Here is a 23,344-nt window from a genome sequence, read left to right as displayed (position 1 = left end):
CGAGTTCATGCTTGCTTTATTTTGAATAGTGACAGCTAAATGTGTTGCAGGTGCTGTAATTATGTTTTTAACGAAGGCTTCAGTCAACACATTTTACATGCAAATCTGAGATGTGAGTGCCTGAGTAAGGGGTTGAAGGGTTAAATTTCACAGGCAGCTCCAGCCAACCGCCTCCTCGAGCGCTCATCGGTGAGTACCGGAGCGCGAGGGGAGGCGCATATATTCCGCAGATCAGAAGTGCATGAGACAGCATTCAGTGCACGAGCTCTAGAGATCAAGACCAACTCTTGAGCTCTCTGCTTCTGCTTTATTCATGGATACTAACCTGGGATTGTACTTTCACTGCATGACGGCATACTTTTTGAAGATCTAGTGCTGAGCTCTATATGAGGTGCACAGACTTACGTCTAAACATTGCGTTTTAATCTATATATACTGACCTAGGCAATGCAAAAGGAGTTCTGTCTTTGGATTGTTCAGGCTTGGACAGCCATGACGACCTTTTGCAAGTTAGAACACATTTGAGATCCAATAAAGGGCGCATTTGGACCCGTCCCAGCACCTGGAGTACCAGGACACTTTGGATTCTCCTCTGTAGACTTGAGCGGGTGCTTCGGGTCACTTAAAGGGGGATCTCTTCAAGGTATGGTTCTGGACTCTCTGACTTCAGGAGCGGGTTCAAGGCTCCTACAGTCTGCATCTTTCTTATTAGGTGGAAAATTGACATTGGAAGGAGATGAGAACCTTATTCTGCTGCTTTTTGCTCCTCACCTCGCACCTTCTGCTGGCAGCTGCTGAGGTAAAGTGCCAAAGATCCTAAAACGGAACCTTGTTAGATCCATAGAAGAGTTCTAGCTTGTTACACCAGGTTTAGACTATATAATTCACCTTACGAATGGTCAGTCTCATCATAATGAGGTCAATTTTATTATTTTTCCCCTGTAATTTTCTAGATTGTATTAATGATCTATGTTAAATGTGTCTTGGAAACACATTATTTATGTTTGATGGTGTCAACGCACTGTGATTGCGGGTGTTCTCTGGAATATCTACAGCGTTCTTTTATTAGATTTTTAACAGTAGCCTACTTTTACAAAATCGGTGGTTCTTTAAGAATTTTATAAAACACCTATAGCTACCACAAACAAAGAATTGCATTGTGTCATCTCATCTTAAATTTAAGTTTATTTATATTTTTGTATGTTGGGATATTGAAAAAAAGTAACAGGGCTGACAATCTTCGAGGGATTTCGGTGTTTTTTTTTAGTTCATTATTAACCATGTGCATACAGTGATATTTATACAAATAACTATTTTAATAACTGCACAAATTCGTGGTAACAGGGTTGACTATTGAAGACCGCCCCCTACTGACAAACCTAATAAAACATCACACGCGGCTTGTGCTTGATGTACTCAAGATGTTGTCATTTTAACTCCAGATCATTTTTATGGCATTGTCAATCATTTTACTTAGGGGGGGCATTTAGATGTAATATATTTTGTCCACTTAAATCCGAAGACATTTAATTTCCATACATGCTAAATCATATATTATTCTAATTCGTAACAGTAAAATATTCCACATGTAGGCAGCTACTCGATTTTAGTTGCTGTGATTAGAAAATGCCTCTAAATAATGACTCCTGCACTTTTCACGCTGCTGATTCGCAGAAATACCAGATTTGTCAAACGCCGATCTCTTTTATGTCGGCAGGAGTTTGCAATCCCTCAAGAGTTCATCGACAGACTGTCCCACAGCGAAATCAACAGCATCAGCGACCTCCAGCGGCTACTGGAGGTAAATTCGCCAGGTAAATTCTGCTCATTGTCTTCTTGACACCTCTCTGCACTTTGTTCGACAGCTAATCTCATGTGCTGCACGGCAGGGCTATTTACAGCTGTTTGTTGCAGTTGAAGTTTAATGTTGTACCTGCCACAATGCCGTGAAGCTGTGTTTTATGAGTGGCACAAAACAATCGAAAGGTATCATTTATACTGGCCATAAATAGTTCTCCGCAGATTGCTTCTGTTTTTAGAGCAACGCATGGATCTTATGTCCAGACTTATGTCACGACGGAGTTTTCCTATACTTAAGTTGTCCACAAGTGGTTTCATTTGCCCACTATAATTTCATTTACAAGGGAATTACTGGTAATTACACACACAGAAAAAAGCAAGACAGTGTAATTTGGGGTATGATGGTAACCAGTCTGGTTTCTGTGGTGAGAGCATAGGTGTGATAGGTGTGCAGGGGGACGAGCTGAATAATGATAACAGAGCAGCGGCTCGTAAATACAAGTCCTCTGGGCATTTGATGTTGCAACAGGAGTGTTGATGTTAACAGTAAAACGCAGGAGTGAAATATGCTTCGTACGGGGTTGAAATCTCAAGTTCTGCTGATTGTTTTCCTCCTCCTACTAATTCTGTGTCTTCTTCACTCTCTTTTAGTTTGGATAATATTACAGTGATCACTAACATGAGCCGTGTCTGAGCTCACTTGAGCTGGTATTTACACAGGCACTTGTAATATATCAGATGGTGGGGCTCCTTTGAAGTTTGATAGAAAATATCTGCCTTTAAAAAATTTTAGGGCTTTTTGGCTCCGTTGGTTACAATCAGTGTGCACTGCATAAAACAGTGACTTTAACATGCTTTATGGGTTAGTCTGACCACAGCTGCAAGGAACACGTCTAGCTAATAACATTTCACACCAGAATGTACAGTACTCCAGAATTGTGAGCACACTTAATTAAAGCCATTTGCACATTTTGCTGTGCAAAATTCTTGGTAGTCCTAAAAATAAGCTAATTTAAAAAAAATAAAAATAGTACTAATAGATATAGCACTCTAGTAATCTAGTTTTTCTTGGTGTCTTCATAAATCAGGCTGTCTGTCAGACACCCAGAGTCTAGTAAGAGATGCCTGACGCCAGTGAAGAAATATTTTCAGATCTTTTTAAAGTCTAGACTGTTCAAAGTCATCGCATGTCAGTCAAAGAGAAGGTCTTGGAGCTTTTTCATGCTCACTGTATCATAAAGTTTAGTTTCTTAACTTCAACCACTCAGATACCAAAGTTAAGATCAAAACTAATTATAAAAAAATAAAAATCAACTCTGATTTGGCTGGCTTTTTTGGCTGGCTTTTTTCCCCTCTGAGATGAGAGAAATAACTTCAGACTTCTGGCTTCTTTCAAATGTGAATTCTTCCAATTCAATTTTTTTTTTCCTGCCATGCAGTAAAAATTAAAAAAATGAACTGCACTTTTTCTTTCTTCTTAGATTTGCAAATGTATTTCTTGCAGTTCTGATTTTACCTCTCTCAGTTTTTCTCTGAATTGCAAGAAAAAAAATCTGAATATTGAAATATAAACTCAAAATTCTTGGAAAAAAAAGTCAAATATAAACTCGGAATTCTCACTTTTAATTCCGACTTCACATTTTGAACCTCTGTAAGTTATTTTAAAGTTATTGCTTAAGTTATTAAGTTATTAATATCTTAAGTTATTAAGTTCTTAAGTTATTTATATCTTGCAATTCCAAGTTATAAACTTGCAAAAAAAAAAAAATTTAATAAAAAAAAAAAAAAAAAAAATTATATATATATATATATATATATATATATATATATATATATATATATATATATATATATATATATATATAAAATTTCAGAATGACCTTTCTTGTTTTTTAATCTGTGACAGAAATGGGCTTTCATAGATATTGGAAGTGTTTTATGTGACTATCGATATCATTGCTATTATTGTTTAAGCAGCTATGAGCATCTTCCGTTCTGATTAATCTCATTTAGGAAGCATTACTGGGCTGCTGTGCCTCAGATCAGAGCACTAACCTTGTCATCTGTCCATACGAGGAGCGAATGATGAGAGGAGGAAAGCACAGATAGGTATCTCCCGCTAATGGATGGATAATTAGAGGTCATGAAAGCAGTGACAGTGATTTAGGGAGAAAACGGTGTCTCTCTTTCACTGAGGTCAGCACACGTGACCTCTCCGCTCACCTGGAACAGGCCACACTTGTTCTGCGCCTCCCAGCAGCCTTTTAACTTATCAACATCCATCTGTCTGCCTCTCCTGCCGCCCTGCGCTTTCACATCCAGAAGAAAACAGCACAGATGGAGGGACGTCCTTTTGTTTGAAGAAAGGACAGCTTTCAATCCTAATGTTGTCCTTTGTAATTCATTCAGAGAAAGCACACACATAGAAAGAGATCAGAGTCAGAGACAGAGGGGTTTGATGATAGAGGCCTAGTGGTTAAAGATCTGCAAAGATTATAAGTTCAGAACCTGTAATTTACACAATAACTGGAAGAATGCTTTCATCAGCATCGCTCAGTTGTGAGGAGGACACATAAAACTGGGTCGCTGCAGGTAGATCGTACCTGTAATTATTGTGCTGCAAGCTAATGGTGATAAAAATCACCTGTCACATGATAGTTGATGGAAATGTGTCAGTTTTACAGTGTTAAAGAGGAGTTGAAGGAATAATGCATTGAAAATGATAATTCTGTCACGATTTAATGACTTATTTGTCTTTCCAAATGTGTATGACTCTCTTTCTTCCGGGAAAGAATAAGGGAAGAAAAGGAGATACAGATTTAGAATCTGCTGATAAATAATGCAATGTAATGCTGACAGCTAAATAAACAAAAGGAAGTACACTTAATAAATAAGAGGTGTCATTTTAATTAAATAATATATGAGTAAATATTTTCAAAAGACATATATTCATTTGATTTGATCTGTAAATTTTTTGTTCAGAATCTGCTGGTATATAATGCTACATTTTTATAACTTTTTCAGATATAATAATAATAATAATTATTATTATTATTATTATTTTAAAATGTGAGTAAATAGATGCATAACGATAGGACGTTTTCTTATTTGCAATCATTACATAATTGAATAATTATTGTTATATTGTATCTATTAATATATCTATTGATTACATGTTACTAAAATAAATATTAGTAATGTATACAAAACAAACAAACAAATAAATAAACAAACAAAGGAAATAAATGAAAATTAAAACATTTATTATTTTTCCACTGACACACCCAAATAAATAGAAGGTACAATACACATATAAAAAGATTAAAAAAAAATCCAGAAACAAATTTTAAGACATTATTCACTGAAATCCTCTCCACTGTAGATCTCATGTGTTCATTTGAATATGGGTTTGAAAGAAGATGAAGCAATGTTGCTCAGTTTCGCTGTTTATATATATATATATATATATATATATATATATATATATATATATATATATATATATATATATATATATTATATATTTATGTATCCGTATCCATATGTATCCATCTTTAGGATGAGATGTTAAACCGAGGTCCTGACTCTCTGTGGTCATTAAAAATCCCATGGCACTTCTCATAAAGAGAAGGGGTGTAACCCTGGTGTCCTGGCCAAATTGCCCCCTTGGTCTTTGTCAATCATGGCCTCCTAATAATCCCCAATCACTTGATTGGCTCTGTCTCTCTCTCCTGTAGCTAGTGTGTGGTGAGCGCACTGACGCCGTTGTCCTGTGGCTGTCGTTGCGTCATCCAAGTGGATACTGGACACTGGTGGTGGTTGAGGAGAGACCCCCACATGATTGTAAATGGCTTTGGGTGTACAACAATACACAATAAAGCGATATATAAATGCATCATTCATTCATTCATTCATTGAGCTCTGATTTGAAAGAAAACATCGCATCCTTGTGGTGCGGCTGACACAGAAGAGCATACGCAGAATACGGTGATGTGGAGAGACACAGAGGAGGCTGTTGACAAAGGAATTGTTGAATAAAGTTGTTATTTAACATTTAACAGTATATAACAGTATTCTCGTCACTTCATAAGGTTACGGTTGAATCACTGATAGCAGATGGACTATTCTGACGATGCTTTTCATACTTTTCTGGACCTTGACAATGTAATTTACTTGGCAGTCTATGGGACAGTTAGAAGCCTCCCGGTTTTTATCCAAAGTATCTTAAATTGTGTCCCGAAGATGAACAAAGCTTTTACGGGTTTGGAAAGACATGGGGGTAAGTGATTAATGACAACATTTTCATTTTGGGGTGGAGTATCCCTTTAAGCGTGCTCTGACATCTGCATTATCGTTCTGATGGTCGTCTTGTGTTTTTGTGTGAACAAAGCAGAGTTCTTGAGTTTGACATCATAACACTGAGTTTTGATGTGAACATGAGATAAGGTGTGTTGTGCAGGATCAAATGCTGAACTCGCTCTCTCTGCGGGTCAGCGCGCACTCTTTGACTGAGTCTGAAAAACAACTTAAAAACAATGGCCTTCCATTTGGTAGGAAAGATGAGACGGACGAGAGACACAGAACAGAGTGGGGCTTTTGTTGACATGTCACTTGCGTTTCCTGCTTCAGGACTGTGTGTGTGTGTGTGTGTGGTCATGCAGTCTTTTAAGTTGAGAGAGTGTGTTTGGGTGCTTTGCTCTCTCAGCATTCCTCACGGCTCAGAGCTGGGCGCAGTTCTTCAGTTACTCACAGATTAGCCAGTTTGATGTTTAACCACACTGAACACTTGTGTAAACTAAACCCAGCTGAAATAGAACAATATCAGATAACCATTTTACTCTGAAATGTTCTGTAGTGTATTAATGTTACATATACACACATCTATCTATCTATCTATCTATCTATCTATCTATCTATCTATCTATCTATCTATCTATCTATCTATCTATCTATCTATCTATCTATCTATCTATCTATCTATCTATCATCTATCATCTATCTATCTGTCTGTCTGTCTGTCTGTCTGTCTGTCTGTCTATCCTCAGTTTAACCAAATTAAACTAAAAAATGAATAAAAAATGTTATATGGAAAAATTTATTTACATCTATTCGAAAACAATTGTTTTATTATTTTTGTTTTTAATTAAAAAATACATTTTTAATTGTTTTCATTATTCACAAATATTTTTTATACATAGATAATATTTGCAATATACAGTATAAAGGCTATATATATATATATATATATATATATATATATATTTGCATTTTTTTACTGTATAAAACAATATGTGAACAATCAAAATGAATAAAAATATACCAAGTATAGAAATAAATAAAATCTGATGAGAGAAAATGATTGAGAAATGATTAAAATTCTGTCATTTCTTCACCCTCATGTTGTTCCTAACTCCTGTACGAGTTTCTATTGAGCACAAATTAAGATATTTTGAAGAATGTTGGTAATCAAACAGTATTCTTTCCATACTGTGAATTCAGTGGAAACCAGCGGCTGTTAAATTACCAACATTCTTCAAAATATCTTTTAATTTTTAAATAAATAGGTTTGTACGGAGCCCCGCACATGACATGCAAGAAAAAAGAAATAAATTGTGTGCAAATCGAGGGAACGAATTAGTAAATCGTGTGCACAATTTATAAATCGAGGGAACGCAATAGTAATCGTGTGCACGTTTTAGTACATTGAGGGAACGAATTAGTAAATCGTACACACGATTTAGCCTTATATTTTTTCCTGCATGTCATGTGCGGGGCTCCGTAGGTTTGAAACAACATGAGGATGACAGACTTTTCACTTTTGGGTGAGCTATCCTTACCAAACTCTTAATTCATTCATGGAAAGCGCTTTGTGTATAAGTTGTCATGCTCTGTGTTTTTGGTTATGTCACATGAGCAATTCAAACGTATTATTAATGTGAAGCTTCATATGCACCGTGGGTTGTTTAAACAGCACTTAATAAATGGACTGATATTGTATTCAGGAGTCGTACAGTCCCGCCTCTTCTTTAAATAGTCTAGAATGGCTGTCTTAATCATTTGTGCCAGTAGCAAATCCACTGAGGTTGTCAGGAGTTCAGAATTGTTCTCCAGGCATGTCAATGCGACATAAGACATTATAATAAACTTGGCAACCACATTCAGGGCCAAAATGACATCGTTCCTCCAGAAATCCATCATGATGAATTTCCAATTAAGCTCGTGAATAAAGCAGCCATTGTTTGTGGGAAAATTAAATTATTTCATGCTTTGGTGCCACTCACGGCAATGCCGTTTCGCCTCTGAAGGCTTCAGGGCATCTGCTGGAGAATTTCAATAGCCTCATTGTGGATTCATCTTGGCTTTAAAGGGGGGAAAAAGTGATTTGTCTTTTCGCTGAGTAACATGAAAGTAATATGGATAACCTGTGTTTTGATGAGGTCCTGGAAATGAGGTGATTGAGGAGGTCAAACAGAAGCACCATCAGAAGAGCCATCACTCATACAAGGCCGCTTCCTCAGATCTCAAGAGTCTGCAGCTGTCCCACAGACGGAAGAGGAGTGTCGGTAAGACCTGCTGCTCAAAGACATGTCACTCTTCATGACAGCGTTCAGTTTCAGAAGTATTTCATAAATAAGCACTTCTGTCTCTGGAATCTCATTTGATGAATGCTTGGCAACCATAAACAGTTCATGAACTGCATTGCTTGGCAGAACGATTGTTCATTTATGGTGCTTCACTGATAATAGATAAACTAGTGCCATGGTATCATTTGCATTTTTAGTGCTTAACTTGTCATGCAATGCACAAAAAACACCTTAACAACCATATAGCAATGGCCTGAGAGCAACAATCTGGCAACAAACATCCTAGTATTGAAAATGCAAATCTTGCATGAGAAAATATAACACAATACACAATACTCTACACCATTCAAAAAGTCGGGCACATTTTTTTTAATGATTTGTTTTTCAAATACAATAATAACAGTAATGTTATGAAATGTCATTAGGATTTAAAATTGCTGTTTTCTATTTGAAAATGTATTTATGGAATGTATCTATTTGAAGACAAGAATATTAAATTATTGAACTGACCGGAATTGATTTGATAAACCCCAGAACTCTCCTAATAATGTTATAGTCAGGATTTTATGTAACACAAGCATCTACGATTGGTGCAATTCCAGTGTTGAGGATATAAAAAGTAGAAAATGACAGTTTTATTCAGGAAATCACAATAATTGGAGAGCACCTCTTTATTTGATTGTACGTGAGAGTATTTTGATTGGGGGTACTTGTGAGGTCACAAATGGATCCGAGCCAGGAAATTCCAAACATTCAAAGTTCATGTCACAGCTCGTTGAACTGAACAGAGTTCACACTGGCACACAGAGCTCTGACATGCGCTCTTCCTTCCCCTTCACATCAACCGTGGAGCGCAGCAGCGCGTGTGTGTGTGTGTGTTGGGATATTCTGGCCTCTCTGTACCTTCCAATCACTAACTTAAACGCACAGAAAAACCATTCAGGCCTCAGAATAGCGGTGTGCCATTTTTGAAAGAGCATAAACCTGCAGATCGAATATGCTGTGGTTGATCTTATTTTGGTCTAGGTAAATACAGAGGCTCAGAGATATTAAAAACCCTCTTTAATATTTGCCACTCATGCAGTTTTAGTTTTAGAGAAGCATACAAGCAAAATTTCTCCCAAAAATGAACTGAAAAACTGGTACTGAATGATTACCTTAATCATGTGACCTGGTAGTTTTTCATTTAATTAAATTTGACTTTATTTTTTACTTTATTTTCTTTTAGTGTGTTTGTGTGAATGAGTTAATTATAATTAATACAGTATAATTATACTATATTATAATGATGGCATCAAACGTTAATGCCATGGTGGTTTATATTATATTTTAGTTTAGTTTGTATGATTAAGCTTGAGCTAATTAATAAAGAATTATTATACCGTAGTGTAATGATGGAATCTAATATTAATGCCACAGTACTGAATAATTACATATTCATGTGCCATTATATTTTTAGTCTAGTTTAGTTTGTATGATTAAGCTTGAGCTAGTTAATAAAGTATAATTATACCATAATTTAATGATGGCATCAAATATTAATGCCATGGTACTGAATAATTACATATTATTGTGCCTTTTTTATGCGTTTTTTGAAGCTTTAGCTAGTTAATAAAGCACAATGCCATGGTACTTAATGATTACCATATTCATAAGCCATGAAGTATTATTTCATTTTATTTCATTATTTTCTTTATTTATTTAGTTTAGTGTGTTGAGATTCTGTTTTTTTTTGTTTGTTTTTTGTGCGATTTTGTTTGTTTGAATACTCTTTGCCTTGAATTTGTTCTAATGTATTCATTTATCCATGCGTCCTCATTTCTTGCATCCAGTAGAGGAAGCAGTGCCCGCCATGTGCAAGACACGGACAGTGGTCTATGAGATCCCCCGCAGTCAAGTGGATCCCACCGCAGCAAACTTCCTAATATGGCCTTCGTGTGTGGAGGTGAAACGCTGTACAGGCTGCTGCAACACCGGAAACATGCGTTGTCACCCCTCCAAAAAACAGCACCGTACTGTCAAGGTAAGAGCAATGCACCAACAGTCCTGTTGAGCCATTTAAGACAATGTTGATTTCATATCTTAAGCAGTATAGATATCAGGGCCACAACTACTCCAAGCCACATCCCCAAAATTTCACAATATTACTGTTTTGCTGTATTTTGAATCGCGTAAATGTAGTCTTGGTTAGTATAAGAGACTTTACATTAAATCTTACCAACCCCAAACTTTTCGACAGTAGTATGTATGTATTTATATGAACATTTTTTTTATTCCGTTCCTTGTGTTTATTTATTCATATTCCGCAATCTTCTGAATGGATGTTTAGTTGATTGTAAAGCACCTTCCATTTTTCCGCATAAAATTAATACAGATGTTAGTCTTTTATGCAGTTTTTTTCTTTTCCAGCTCTGAGCACAGGGATGGGACGAGAATATATTATGTGTGTTTCTTTCCAGCTATATTTGAGCAAATAATCTTAAGAGATGTATTTACCCTTCCCTCACTTTTTCCTTCTCATCCTAAAAAAGAAGCAGGTCTGCACAAGCTACTGCTGTTCAGAGCCGTGATTTAAAAAAGACAGACTGTAAATAGGCCTCGCTGCACAGGGAGTGTGTGTGTGTGTGTGTGTGTGTGTGTGTGTGTGTGTGTGTGTGTGTGAGAGTGTGTGAGAGTGTGTGAGAGTGTGTGAGAGTGTGTGAGAGTGTGTGAGAGTGTGTGAGTGAGTGAGTGCTTGGCCACATTTCTGCTGTACTTTGGTTCATTGCAGTGATAAGCTTGTTTCAAAGGAAACACTGCTGGGTGTGGAACATAACACCAGATAATGAGTCTATCGACACTTACTGGAGTTAAACTTCACCTATCTGTCTGTCTGTCTGTCTGTCTCTCTATCTATCCTTGTCTTGTTTGTCTGTCTATCTATCTCTCTCTGCCTTTTTTCTGCTCCATGAACTTCTCTTTTGCAATCCATTTATATTTCTTCATATTTTCTCTGCCATTTAGTCTCTCTCTCTCTCTCTCTCTCTCCTTCTGTCTCTCTCAGTAGTGATTGAGCTGTTATGTGAAGTGTAACAGGACTTGATAGCTTTAAGGCAAGTCAGTTCACACATTAGCCATTCTTATCATGCTAGCACAGCTCCTATCTGCTTGAGTTTGGACTGAAATCTCCAAACCTTTTGGCTGTTTCAGTAACAAATTTCAAATCAGCAATAAAATATGACATACATTTGCAGCTTTAATTCAAATCAGATGCGAAAATATACATTTTCAGGTTAGATGCAACACATGCACATGGTTTTATCAAAAAGACATTTGCGTTTTTTAACTGAAATCAAGATTTCTGTGAGTCTAATGAGTGTTACATTTTCTTCTGTGCATTCCTCTTCTGTACAGTCTCTGTTTGACCTAATTTTCCCTTAACTTTCCTTCTTGCTATCGTCCCGGTGTACAGTACTAATGATTTACCCAGAACTGCTGTGTTGCAGTTTGTCTAGTAGCCTTGCTAACAGACACACACACACACACTTGCATGCAAACATGATCACACAGTATTACATCAACAGGTGCTGCAGTGAAGCACCGGGGGAGGGGAGAAGAGTTGGACCCTAGACAGAACAAACCTCGTTTTACAGTGAGGAGATTCAGATCAGACCTGTAGTGTGAGAAGAGGACACATTTAAACATCTGTTAAAACAGCAGAAAGCCGATAGGGAATTGTCGTGGATTATGGCATCATTTACTAGCCTTCATGTCTTTACAAACCTGTATGAGTTTCACTTCTCTTCAATGGGGTCCAATATTACTTTAATAGTTCATTATTTCACTATCATTTTAGGTCTCTTCTTAAAGTCTCATTATATGGTTTACAGGGAGATGGTTTTTTGTCATATCGCTCCATCTATGAATCAGTATACCTGAACCCAACCTGAAAAACTTTTCCTCCGCATCAATGAACAAGGCCACTGTGGTTTCCTTAAAGTAAGAATATCTGGATAGGAAGCTGAGTGTGCGAATGATGTTTATTTTATTTTCATCTCTGGTAATCGGACTGCTAAAGTTTCTAAGCACACCGCTGTTCTTTCCTAATGAAGAGACTAAGTGAGGATATTCCTGATTTGGAATGTTTGCAAGTGAGTGTAAGAATACAGCATGTGATGTGGTCCGAAAGGCTAGTGTTATGTTTTTGGATGAGCCGGATTTGGAGGTGGGTATGAAGGGAAATCATACATGGTTTATACTGGAACTGGAAGAACGAGGTGTGTTGCAAGTGTTGTTTTTGGGTATTCAAGTGCCTCAAATGGCCCAGGTTAGTGAGGGTACGGGCCCCATATGTGACGCAAAAACTAAGGAAACACAAATAGTGCTAAATCGAATGAATGTGGTATTAATACAGAAAATACAGCAAAATATGCCAAAAGAGCCTGTTGTATTGGAGTGGAAAGGCTGATGTAGCTGACAAAAACTGAACAACATAGCTCTGTGTTCAACATTTACAGTAAGCTCATGTTAATGCTGTCTCATGATTTGATTCTGCCATTCATCTGCCTGTGAAGTTACATAGTAATATATCATCTATAAATTGACAAAAGCATGTAGTCTTTGGCTTAAATGAATTTCTTTCCACGATTACAGTAATGCACATGTAAGTACAATAGAAGTAAATGGGCATTAAAGAGGATTTTAAAAAGTTTGATGAAGTATTTAAATAATATATTATTTATAAATCTTATAACATAATTTTGAATGCATATTTAACTGAGGATCATTGAAAGATTATTCAAAAATCCCAAAATGATTTGAAATGAAAGAAAGAAAACCGAGTTCTCCCTTCTCTCTCTCTCTTCTTTGTTTGTTTTTCTTTGCATGTGGTGAGCTGTAATTGCTGTCATATCTATAATTCTGTGTTCTTTCCATCTTTTCGCTCTTTCTGCTGGTGATTATGGACATTTTTAAAGGGCTACGGCAGGAAGTGCACAGATTAGATCACCTTTTCTCCTTATCTTCGTGATTGTCTGGGTGCCAGTGTGTTTCACAGCAGATATTTCACCCATACTCTTTCTGTAACTCTAGACATGCAGGTCATGAGATTAAAGTTTCCCTTATTTTCCCCCCTCCCAGCATCCTTGTCCTGTTCAGGCCTCTCTTTGTCACTCACTCAATAAGAACGCTTGCTTCCCACACCCCTCTTTCTTTTCGGGGTCGCCCCACCAGTCGCCTGCCTGCCATCGGACCCCCCGCTCTTTCTGCAGCTCTCGGTTTTGCTTTATCCACAGCATTTTGTCGTCAGATTTACCCACTGACAGATGTGCAACAAAACTGCTTGTCCCTTGGCTATGTGTCCAGTTCCCTTTGTTCCCATGCTAATTACCCATGATGCACCTCTCCTGATGCCCGTTCTTTCTCTCACCCTTTCTTTATCAACCTTTCTTGCGGGGAACTGCCAGGACAATAGTCCTCACAGAGTGCAGGGCGAGTCAGAGGGGGTTGGGGTTGCTGGAGCCGGGGCTGGATCAGATGTCACACCATTAGAGCACTGCGCTGGGATTTCGCAGGGCTTTCATTGCGGCGTAAAGCACAGTAGTTTATAAATAGAGCTTGGAAGGGCCTCCTGAGAAACTTGGGCCTTTTTATAAAGCGCATTCGAGTATGTGGCCAAGCACATGTGTGAAGTTTGGACTTGAAACCGTGATGCAAAAGCACTGATAAATTGAATTTGAACAAGAATATTGGGGCGGGGGCCAGCAAGGGATGGTGCAGGGACTCTTTTTTTATTATTATTATTATTATGACCCTTTACTGAACCCCTTACCCAACCCCCGACCAGTTCTCAAGCCCCTTGGAGTCTGTCTCACCATTCATCCTCAGTCGCAGAACATTCTTGCACGCCACGGGCAGTTTTAGACTTGGCTCTGTAAATATAACCAAGCATAAGAATGTCCAAGAGGAGGGAGAGGTGGGCTGCAGACAGAGGAAAAGAGGTATAACCGGGTGGACGGAGTCACCGAAACAGGCCTGTTTCACTGTCTCTCTATAGGTTTGTGGGAGTTTCCAAGTGTTGCATCATTTGTTCCATAATGTTACACCAATTGCACTTGCATGGTAGACTGAGTTTTTATATGCACTCTGTGAGTCATGCACTGAATTTAGTGATTGTGTTCGAAGCCAAAAAAATACTCCATGGAAGCACACCGATGCATACTTGAATGTTTGGCTGATGCATTGCAAATGTGCAGTCCTATTGTGCACACTCAAACCGTGGTGGTTTGATCGCTTTCTATGTCATTTCAGATGGATCAAGTGGAATGCCATTCCTTTCAAAATATTTTTTTCAAAAGATGGAACTTATTTGAACTTAAGATGGGACCGCAAAAGTCAACATAATTTTTCTAGTGGTTTCAGAGTAGTTTCCAACCATGTTCCTGGAGCCCTCAACACTGCACAGCATTTCTCCTTAAACACACTTGACTTAACCCATCAGCTCATTAGTAGAGACTCCAAGATCTTAAAATTGGTTTGTCGACAAAGGAGACATGCAAAATGTGCAGAGTTGAGAGGACTGGTCCAGAAACGTTTTCGGGAACCACTGCCTTATGTCCCAGACTCCCGGGTATGCTCCACTTTCAGTCTTCTGTTCCATCTTGCACACAGCCACGTCCATACAGCTTTCAAAGAATATTCAGCCAAGCATTAGCAGAACAGTGAGAAGAAATGGAGGGCTAAGCATTCAAATTAACACAACAAAAGACACGAGTCGACCCGTTTAAGGCTGGATGGTTAATTTGAGTTTAGTGTGCTGCAGTGGGGCTTTAACTGTGGAACATGTAACTGTTTTGGGCTTATTGCCCAGGAATTGTTCGACAAATTTTTCCACTGTTGCCTATTACCATTTGGCAGGGTTTGGAGCTAACTGAGCATGTACTACCTTAACAGTTAAGAATCTTTGCTGTCAAGCCCGTATGCTACTCCAACACTCTGAAAAACTATTCATTGCTAACCTAACCTGATCTTTCTCTCTTTTTCCAGGTGGCGAAGGTAGAGTTTGCATCGCGTAAGAAACCAAAATTGAAGGAGGTGCTTGTCCGGTTAGAGGATCATTTGGAATGTGTGTGCACGTCACAGCATCACGTGATCGAGCACGCAGAAGCAGACACAGGTACATATGTCACACATACACATGCATACACCGAATGTTTGGCCTGATCTTGAATGATTATTTTGCTATGGATTGTGCACTTGGCAGCCTTTGGCATTGTGCTGTCACCGCAGACAAATACACCAGTGTGAGCTTGTGTTTAACTGTGCTGAGCAATGATGCAATTGAATGGATAAGAAAGACCACAGATGTGTGCAAATGCTGAAACACGTAGAAGTGTGTCTGAAGGTTCTCCTTCAGGGTCAACAGGTTTCTTTTATATTTATGAAGCAGTCTGTTTCACACCTCCCCGAGGCCATAAATTCTTTCTTTTTAATCTTTCTTGCTCGATTTCTTTTTTTCTACTCAACCACATTCTGCCCATCATCTGGCTTGTACCTTTCCCCAAACTTGTGTTTCCAGGCCCACGCACAGTTAAAAATGGTAAAAAACGGAAACACAGAAAGCAAGCAGTGGCAGCACAGATCAACAAGGATATTCAATAAAAAGCAAACCTTTCCTATTACTCAACGGACCAAAATATCCTGCAGGTAGGACAGCTGTGGACAGAATTACAGCCACTTCGCAACCAATCATTGGCATGAACTGATCAGGAGAAGGAGTGAGAAGTTCAATCAGAGTCACGCAACACTGAGCGAGAGAGACGTTTGCACTGTGCTGTGTTTCACTTTGCTGCATGGATCACGGGATTGTCTGTTTGATGCAACTTGTTTTATGAAACAAGCTTTGCTCATCATGTATATAATTTAGCTCCATTTCAAAACCAAGTGAGCTGCCTTTCTGTCTTCCACCTAGTCATAGGCATCTACCTTCTAAGGCACATGTGTCAAGCTTTGGTCCTGGAGAGCCACTGTCCTGTAGAGTTTAGATCCAACCAGCTCCAATCCCACTGCCTGGAAGTTGCTAGTGAGACTGAAGACCTTAATTAACTGGTTCAGATGTGTTTAATTCGGGATGAAACTAAACTCTGCAGGGCAGTGGCCCTCCAGGAACTGAATTTGACACCCTAAGGCAACATTAAAGTGGCTGGTTTGAAAGCTTTTCATAGGCCGCATCTTCACACGCCACTCAAATACTCAAATCCCATTTATTCCAATAAATTTTGTTTGTTATCTTAAAATGCTCTGCAACTCAATAGGTTTTGGAACGGAGCTTGTGTGGTTGGCATCATTTTTGAGTGTTTGTGTATGAAAAATGTGTGGATTGATGGTTTGGTGAACTTGATCACAAAGATTGTTCCTTTCACATTGTTCTTTCTTTCTTAATTGTGCACAGATTGTCCAATAATACACATTCAAATCACTGCCTGGTGGATATGTGTCACTCAAACAAACCGCATGTCTTACTAAAGAAAAAAATCACAATCTAATCATTCTGAAAACATGATTGTTTGTTAACGGTTATTTTGTTTCCTTTCTCTTCCTCCAGTGGACATGAGGTGAAACCACATCAAACAAGCAATCGAAGGACAACAGTGGCTATGTAATGCTACAGCAGCACTGGGACTTTGACCTCTGAACTCTGACCCTACTGACCCCATTGCTGTTTAAAAAAAGATACTGTATCCAGAGGAACATTATACACAAATACAACACCAAAGGTGCTTTCTATGTACTCTGTCAAACACTGAAGACAAACAAGATTGGTATTCAGTTAATTATTAAGTGGTCAAACACTGGGCAGAAACGAAACTGAAAAGGACGATGTTTGTGTTGATTCCCTGTTGTTCATGTGTAAGACTTTCTTAAAGGTCAAAGATGAGGAGAAAGTCTTGAATTTGAATAGACCATGAATTTCACATGCTTGTGTTTGGATCTGCTCAAGAGGGAGTCTAGATGCCTGTTAAGGATGGACTAACTAATGGACTCCAGTAATGTAAAAAGAGGATGAACATATTAAAGGATGTGCTTTCAAATTACCTTGCTAAAATGGAAGACACAATTTTCTGTTGTTCTCTACCTTAGTACAATTGGGTCCAGAACATTGAAACTGCCATTTCCAGTGTGCCTCTAGAAAGTTTTGTCCTCCCGAAGCTCTACTGCCTGTCCGTGAACAAGACTTCCAGAAGGCAGTGTAAGGCAGAATAAATTATTTATGTATGCGATCTCTCTTTCTCACACTCTTCGTTTCTCAGTCCAATGTAAGAAGAGCTCATCTTCATTGATCTGGAAGTATTATCAGTAAAATTTTTCTCAATATTTCAATACATTCTTGCTTATATTTTACAGCAAATTATCCTGGAAATATGTGTCATGTAAGAGACAGTTTTGGAAAGATGCTTTATTTTTGTTAAAATATATTTATAATGCTAATGTAGAATCAGGCAGGAAGTATGTTTATGTATTGCGTTTCTGTTCTTGTGATGTAATGGTTGTATGATGGGATAAAATGACCCATTGAGAGTAAATGCTATACAGTATCCGCAGGTTGGCCATGACACAAGCATCATTAGTCATATGTTGTTTCATAATTTGCTTCTTTACTCACCGTAACATAATATTTAATGCTGACATACAAAGAGAGAAAAGATCAAATAGTCAATAAACACTTACCTTAGGTATGAAGCTTTGTTATAAATAAAGATATCAAAACTAATAAAGAGTGCATTTTTATCATATTCACACACACAAGACTTCTGAAATTTTAGATCCTGTGTATTTGATTCCTAAAGGGTACACACACTTATCTTCAGGCCTTGCATTTTAAATGACCTTAAACTGTTTTTTTTTTTTCTTTTTCTTTTTTTTTTTGCTGGGGAAAAGGACATAAACCGTTTAAACTGATTGCCACTTCTAGATTTTTGCTCAAGACCCTGTTTTTGTTTTGATGTCAACATGGAGAAATCTTTTAATATCCTGAATGTGGTTTTCTTGCATATTGTTGTGCATGCAAATAAACGCACTGTTTCTAGGGTGGCAAAATGTTAAATGGTGTTTAAAGAGACCTTCTGCGCAATCAGCACTCTAAACGATGAGTTTGTGCATTGAAATCTCTGAGAGCTGTATTTATGACATTTACAGTCTGTTGCAAAAGTGCTCAAGCAAGAGCTTTCATGTTGTTCCAGGCCGGTTGTTGACTCTGGCTCGAGTCGTGTCTTGCTGCAGGGACTCCACTGGTTCTTGTCATTTTTGACACATGCCATGTCAAAAATGGAGCAGTCCTGGCATTGGCTCTACAACAGAATTCGGCACGTTGTCACACTCCTGACCCCCAAAGTGGCATGTCTGGCCATCTAAAGAGCACCTGGAGGTCTGAATCACTGTGAATCACACCAAACAAACTGTGGAGACAGTTGAGGGGGTGGAGCAAAACTTTGACTCGTTTCATTCTTTGTACCTTAATGTTTGTTTTGTATTTATAACCGTGAGTCATGCAGCAGTCTGTCTGGTACAACCCATATTCACTTTCTACAACATCATGGCTATTTGACTAAATATGTATAGTTGAGCTGAAGTTACCATTTTGTGGTTTCAATTAAAACACGATTAACCAAATTTGTAGGGCTGGTTGTATATCTGTTTGTCTAGTGGTGTGTGACCGGATTTAGCTCTGTAGCTACTGTGGTTTTGTTATTGTTTCGTGGCACTCTTTGCTTTGGCAGTTGGGTGATTTAGATTGTTATGTTCAGGTGCTGGAACCTGCTAGTCTGTTCAGTGTTTCTGTACTGAACTGCTTATAGGTTTCGACGATGCAGTTCACTTCTGTCATATCCTTACATTGTGGGATTCTCTGGTCACACGCACATTCTCCTGTATTCCCAATTGGAATTACATCCCGACCATAGATTTTTTCCATCTCTCTCTTTTTTTTAATGTGCATTCCTATGACATGTCTTGCATGTCTGAAGTTGTACAATAACAGGATGTAGGATCATGGGCAGTTATGCGTGAAATACAGAAACTTTATAGAAAGAAAGTGTAAGAAGAAGCATGAAAATATTTCCGGAATCATATTAGCTGTACAAATAACAATGACTCCCTGCTGAGCATAGATGACCCATTACCACAAGGTTCATGAGCCTCTAGGGATGTATGATGGAACTACCTGAAATGCAGGGGATACTTCAAGTAAATAATTATGATAATATGGTTTCAGCTAAGAAAAAAAACCCTGCACACTCTTTGGGACAAGAAGTCTTATAGTTCTACATTGAATCCATTTTTCTCCTATATCCCATCCACTTCTGTGGTGTTAGGTTACCCAAGGCCAACTTCCAATAATCGTTTCGTTTGTTGGAAGCTAGGGACAATTTGTTGGTGGAGGCCATTGTATCTAGAAAATTGTATAGGAACAATTTTATTCATTTTTATTTAACCTTTATTTAACCAGGTGAGCACGTTGAGAACAGTTTCTCATTTGCAACGACAACCTGGCCAAGATAAAAGCGTTGAGGTATGTTTTCTCAGCGTTTTCTCAGAGAACAGAGAAAAGAGAATTTGATTTGATTAATTTTACAACCTCACTTGTATGATTTGTCTAGACCTCAGTGACGGGTAAGCTTAGGGGCGGAGTTAGGTGTAGGTCATTCGTACAAAATCATATGAATTCTGCAACTCGTAAAATACGTATGATTTAGCACAAATAGTATGAATTTGTATGAATGAGGTCGTACAAATTCGTACGAATTTGCCACCTTGTAAAATATGTATGAATCGCAGTAGGATCAGGCTGAATTTGCTCATGGAAATGTGCTACTAATTCACTATCTGGCACATTCCTTTGTATCGACAAAGTCATCTCACTGTCCCTTAGAGTAAGTGTTATGTAGAAGAGTTTGAACTATGTGATTTCAGTCCACATCATGGTCTACAAGTGAATTTCTTGCATGTTGAGGTAAATCCACACACTTAGTATTGAAAATTGATGTCTGAACAGGTATTTTAAAACAGAATATATCCAAATTGTATAAATTAATTGTGGAAAGTGACACTTGAGCGACTGCCATGCATCTGACCTAGTCATATTACATTTTAAGAAGTTTGTTCCTACAGACCATAATTGCGAGGTGGGGAATCGGGCAGTGCTCACTATGAAAGGTGCATTGAAAGAGTATAGACTGGTGAAAGCGAAGCTCAAAAACCCTTTGGGAACCTTGAGTATATAAAGGTTGCCAAGAGCTAAAATCACAAATGAGGAAGTGGTTTTGCACACTTTTAAACATCACAATACAAAGGCACAGGTATTTTCCAGGCAATCTGAGGGGCAGACAAGGAAAACTGTTTCCAAACAGTCATTATTTTTGCAATTCTGTTTGGTGCTGCTCGTCGCACAGAAATTACACACTTGAAGTTAAAGTGTGTAATTTCCGCTGTGATTCTATGGTGATGTTGTGTAAATCCTCCCACTTTCATTTGATCTTCATTCTGCTGATATAGATTTTTTCTCTCTCTCTGCGGTTGGCTTTGGCCTGTCCTAGACAGGAACAGTGGACACTGGACCATGGACATGAGACTCTGGTCAAGACATTCCTGGCTCCAGCGTCTCTGTACAGTCTGTATGAAACCTGGAATGTGAATATGAGTGCATGTAAATGTGAGAGGACACACACAGAGGTATCATTTCCCATAGACCTCACACAGTGACAACAACTATTTATTGCCAATAACCTCCCTGGTGCCTCTGAGTATGCTGAATAATGAAGTGGTGGTGAAGGTAGTACCTTCATAGGTAAAAATAGATGTTTAATCATCACTTCCTCTTGCAATTAAAAACTGCAGATGTCTACACGTAAATTAGCAGCATGTACAGTGGCCTCAAAAAAATATTTGGACACTCTTGGACACTTCCAGTAAGTCATGCTTAAAGGAGCATTTCACCCGTGGGAACATTGATCTTCATTGAAAGTGGGTCATATATGTAGTCGAAATCTATTAAAACTTTCGAATTTGGTGCCTTTTTGACCGAGTTATTACAGAAAGTAACTTTAGGGCTCATTTGTATGGAAAACCACAACTCCCACAATGCAACACATTTGCACAGCTCCACAAGCCACTCCCACTAATCCGGAACACTGCTGTTAGGCTGTTAGGCGATATTGTCTACAAGACATTGAGGACACAGTTAGCGATGTATGGTATTTACGTGCCACAGTAGTAAACAATGCCACAGTAAGCTTTTTGTGCATTAAAAAAGGTACTGCACAAACAGTTTACAGTTGACGTCACGTAACTTATTAACCGGGAATCATTTCGTGATAATAATGCTTGAAGAAATTGTGTACATTTCACGAAATGAATAATAAATAAAATTGAAACACTTATTTTACAGTTAGACGTCCATTTGTCCCTGCAGGCTTCGGCTGGCGTTTCCAGTTTACCTTCGGAATTCTGAAGTATGTCTCCAGGACGCCTCTGTCCATATGCGGGGCGAAACTAGGATGGTCTACAACGCAAACATCCGTGTCCTTGTCTGCCTCAGACATTTCTTCGAGGAGAAATTGGCATCTTTGAAATTCATGGCAGCAGATGGACTCTAGCTCTGTGTCCGTAGGCGCACAACGAGAGCACAGGCACCACCAGTCCGCACCAGGTCGAGCACGCCCGGGCTCCTCGAACGCGACAGGCAGGTCTCCGGCCTCGGCTGCAGCCGCCGCCTCCTGTTCCTCCATCAGCCTCAGCTGCTCTGCGCTATATTGTGGCTCGTATAGATAGCCACGAACATCTGTTTCGAGCAACAGACTTTGAAAATCCTCTTCTTCCATATCAGGAGTTGTTCCTCCAGCCATTCTCGTAAATCTGACTCCATAAGCGCTTGTTAGCTTAGCTACATAGCTTCCAAACAAGATGGCGGATTTTCATTTTCGTTTCTGTAAGTTTAGTCCCGTCCACTGATCAGTAATAGGCCTGTAGGGTGAGTGGGTCCCACCTCTTTTAATAATAATAAGCTAGTGTCTGTAGTCTCTACACTTTTCAATGAATTTTGACTTCCTGCTTATTATGACGCAAAATGATGATTTTTACATCATAATAAGCAGGAAGTAAAACACTTAAATCCTTATTTCTCCCAGCTCAGGGAAAAATAAAGGAAAAATCCATGATCATTATAATATATGACTGGGTTTCTAACAATACAAAGCTAAATGCAAATGGGTGAAGTGATCCTTTAAAAATGTCTAAATTTCACTGCACTAGACACAAATTTTCAAATCAAGTGGCACGTGCAAACAAATTATGCTAAAGCTTTTTACAGAACTAACTTCACTTTCTGAGTCACTTTTTCAAACATTTCTAACCAACTGGTCACAAGGTCTTTTTTCCTGTGGTTTTATAAATTCCCCTCAATTTCACACAGCTGTCATCATATTAACACATGAACATGTTTCACAAACTCTGACAATCAGAAAAACTTTATTTTGAACATATGCATATGTTCGCAAATCTGATGATTGCTTAGTTTGAAGCCCCATAAGCTTCATTTTGTGAAATGTTTTTCTAGAAAGTGTTTTTGTGATAACCCCTTGTTTTGATATTCTGTTACATAATGCAAAGACATTTATACATTTTTAATTGCATCTTTAGTGTCCAAAAACATTTTATTGCCACTGTATCCATTTACTTACAAACAAAGATGCATGATGACTCTATTTAAAGAACCCGTAATGTAACATAATGACACATTGCATTCACTTCTGAGAAGTCCTGTTAACAGAGACATAAAAAATACAAGACAGAGACACACAGAGGAGGGAAATATGTGTCTTGGATTGCACACTGTCTCTCAGGATTTGCGTCAGTGGCCAGTTTCATCCGTTTTGGAGCAGTGTGGTATCTGGAGGCTTAATGCAGAGCTAGGGCTCATCTTGTGCTCT

General features: G+C 38.4%; 2 protein-coding genes across 7 annotated transcripts in view; both read left to right on the top strand.

Annotated features, from left to right (window-relative positions):
* Window positions 1-23,344, top strand: part of LOC132151902 (Fc receptor-like protein 5) — a 628,771-nt gene that overhangs the window by 570,598 nt on the left and 34,829 nt on the right. The window lies entirely within an intron of this gene.
* On the top strand, window positions 417-17,304 carry LOC132152067 (platelet-derived growth factor subunit A-like). Of its 2 annotated transcripts, XM_059560745.1 has the most exons (8): window positions 417-643; window positions 713-799; window positions 1,718-1,814; window positions 8,238-8,363; window positions 10,217-10,407; window positions 15,408-15,537; window positions 15,940-16,067; window positions 16,966-17,304. In XM_059560745.1, the coding sequence occupies exons 2-7, from the start codon at window positions 737-739 to the stop codon at window positions 16,020-16,022; spliced, it is 690 nt and encodes a 229-aa protein (XP_059416728.1). In that variant the 5' UTR covers window positions 417-643; window positions 713-736; the 3' UTR covers window positions 16,023-16,067; window positions 16,966-17,304. The 2 variants fall into 2 exon arrangements, with proteins under 2 accessions (XP_059416728.1, XP_059416737.1); XM_059560754.1 differs by lacking the exon at window positions 15,940-16,067 and having other exon boundaries at window positions 417-799.

Source organism: Carassius carassius, chromosome 1, assembly GCF_963082965.1.
Source record: "Carassius carassius chromosome 1, fCarCar2.1, whole genome shotgun sequence".
Lineage (NCBI taxonomy): Eukaryota > Metazoa > Chordata > Actinopteri > Cypriniformes > Cyprinidae > Carassius > Carassius carassius.
Note: the sequence above shows the minus strand (reverse complement) of the source record. Positions and strands in the feature narration are given on the sequence as shown.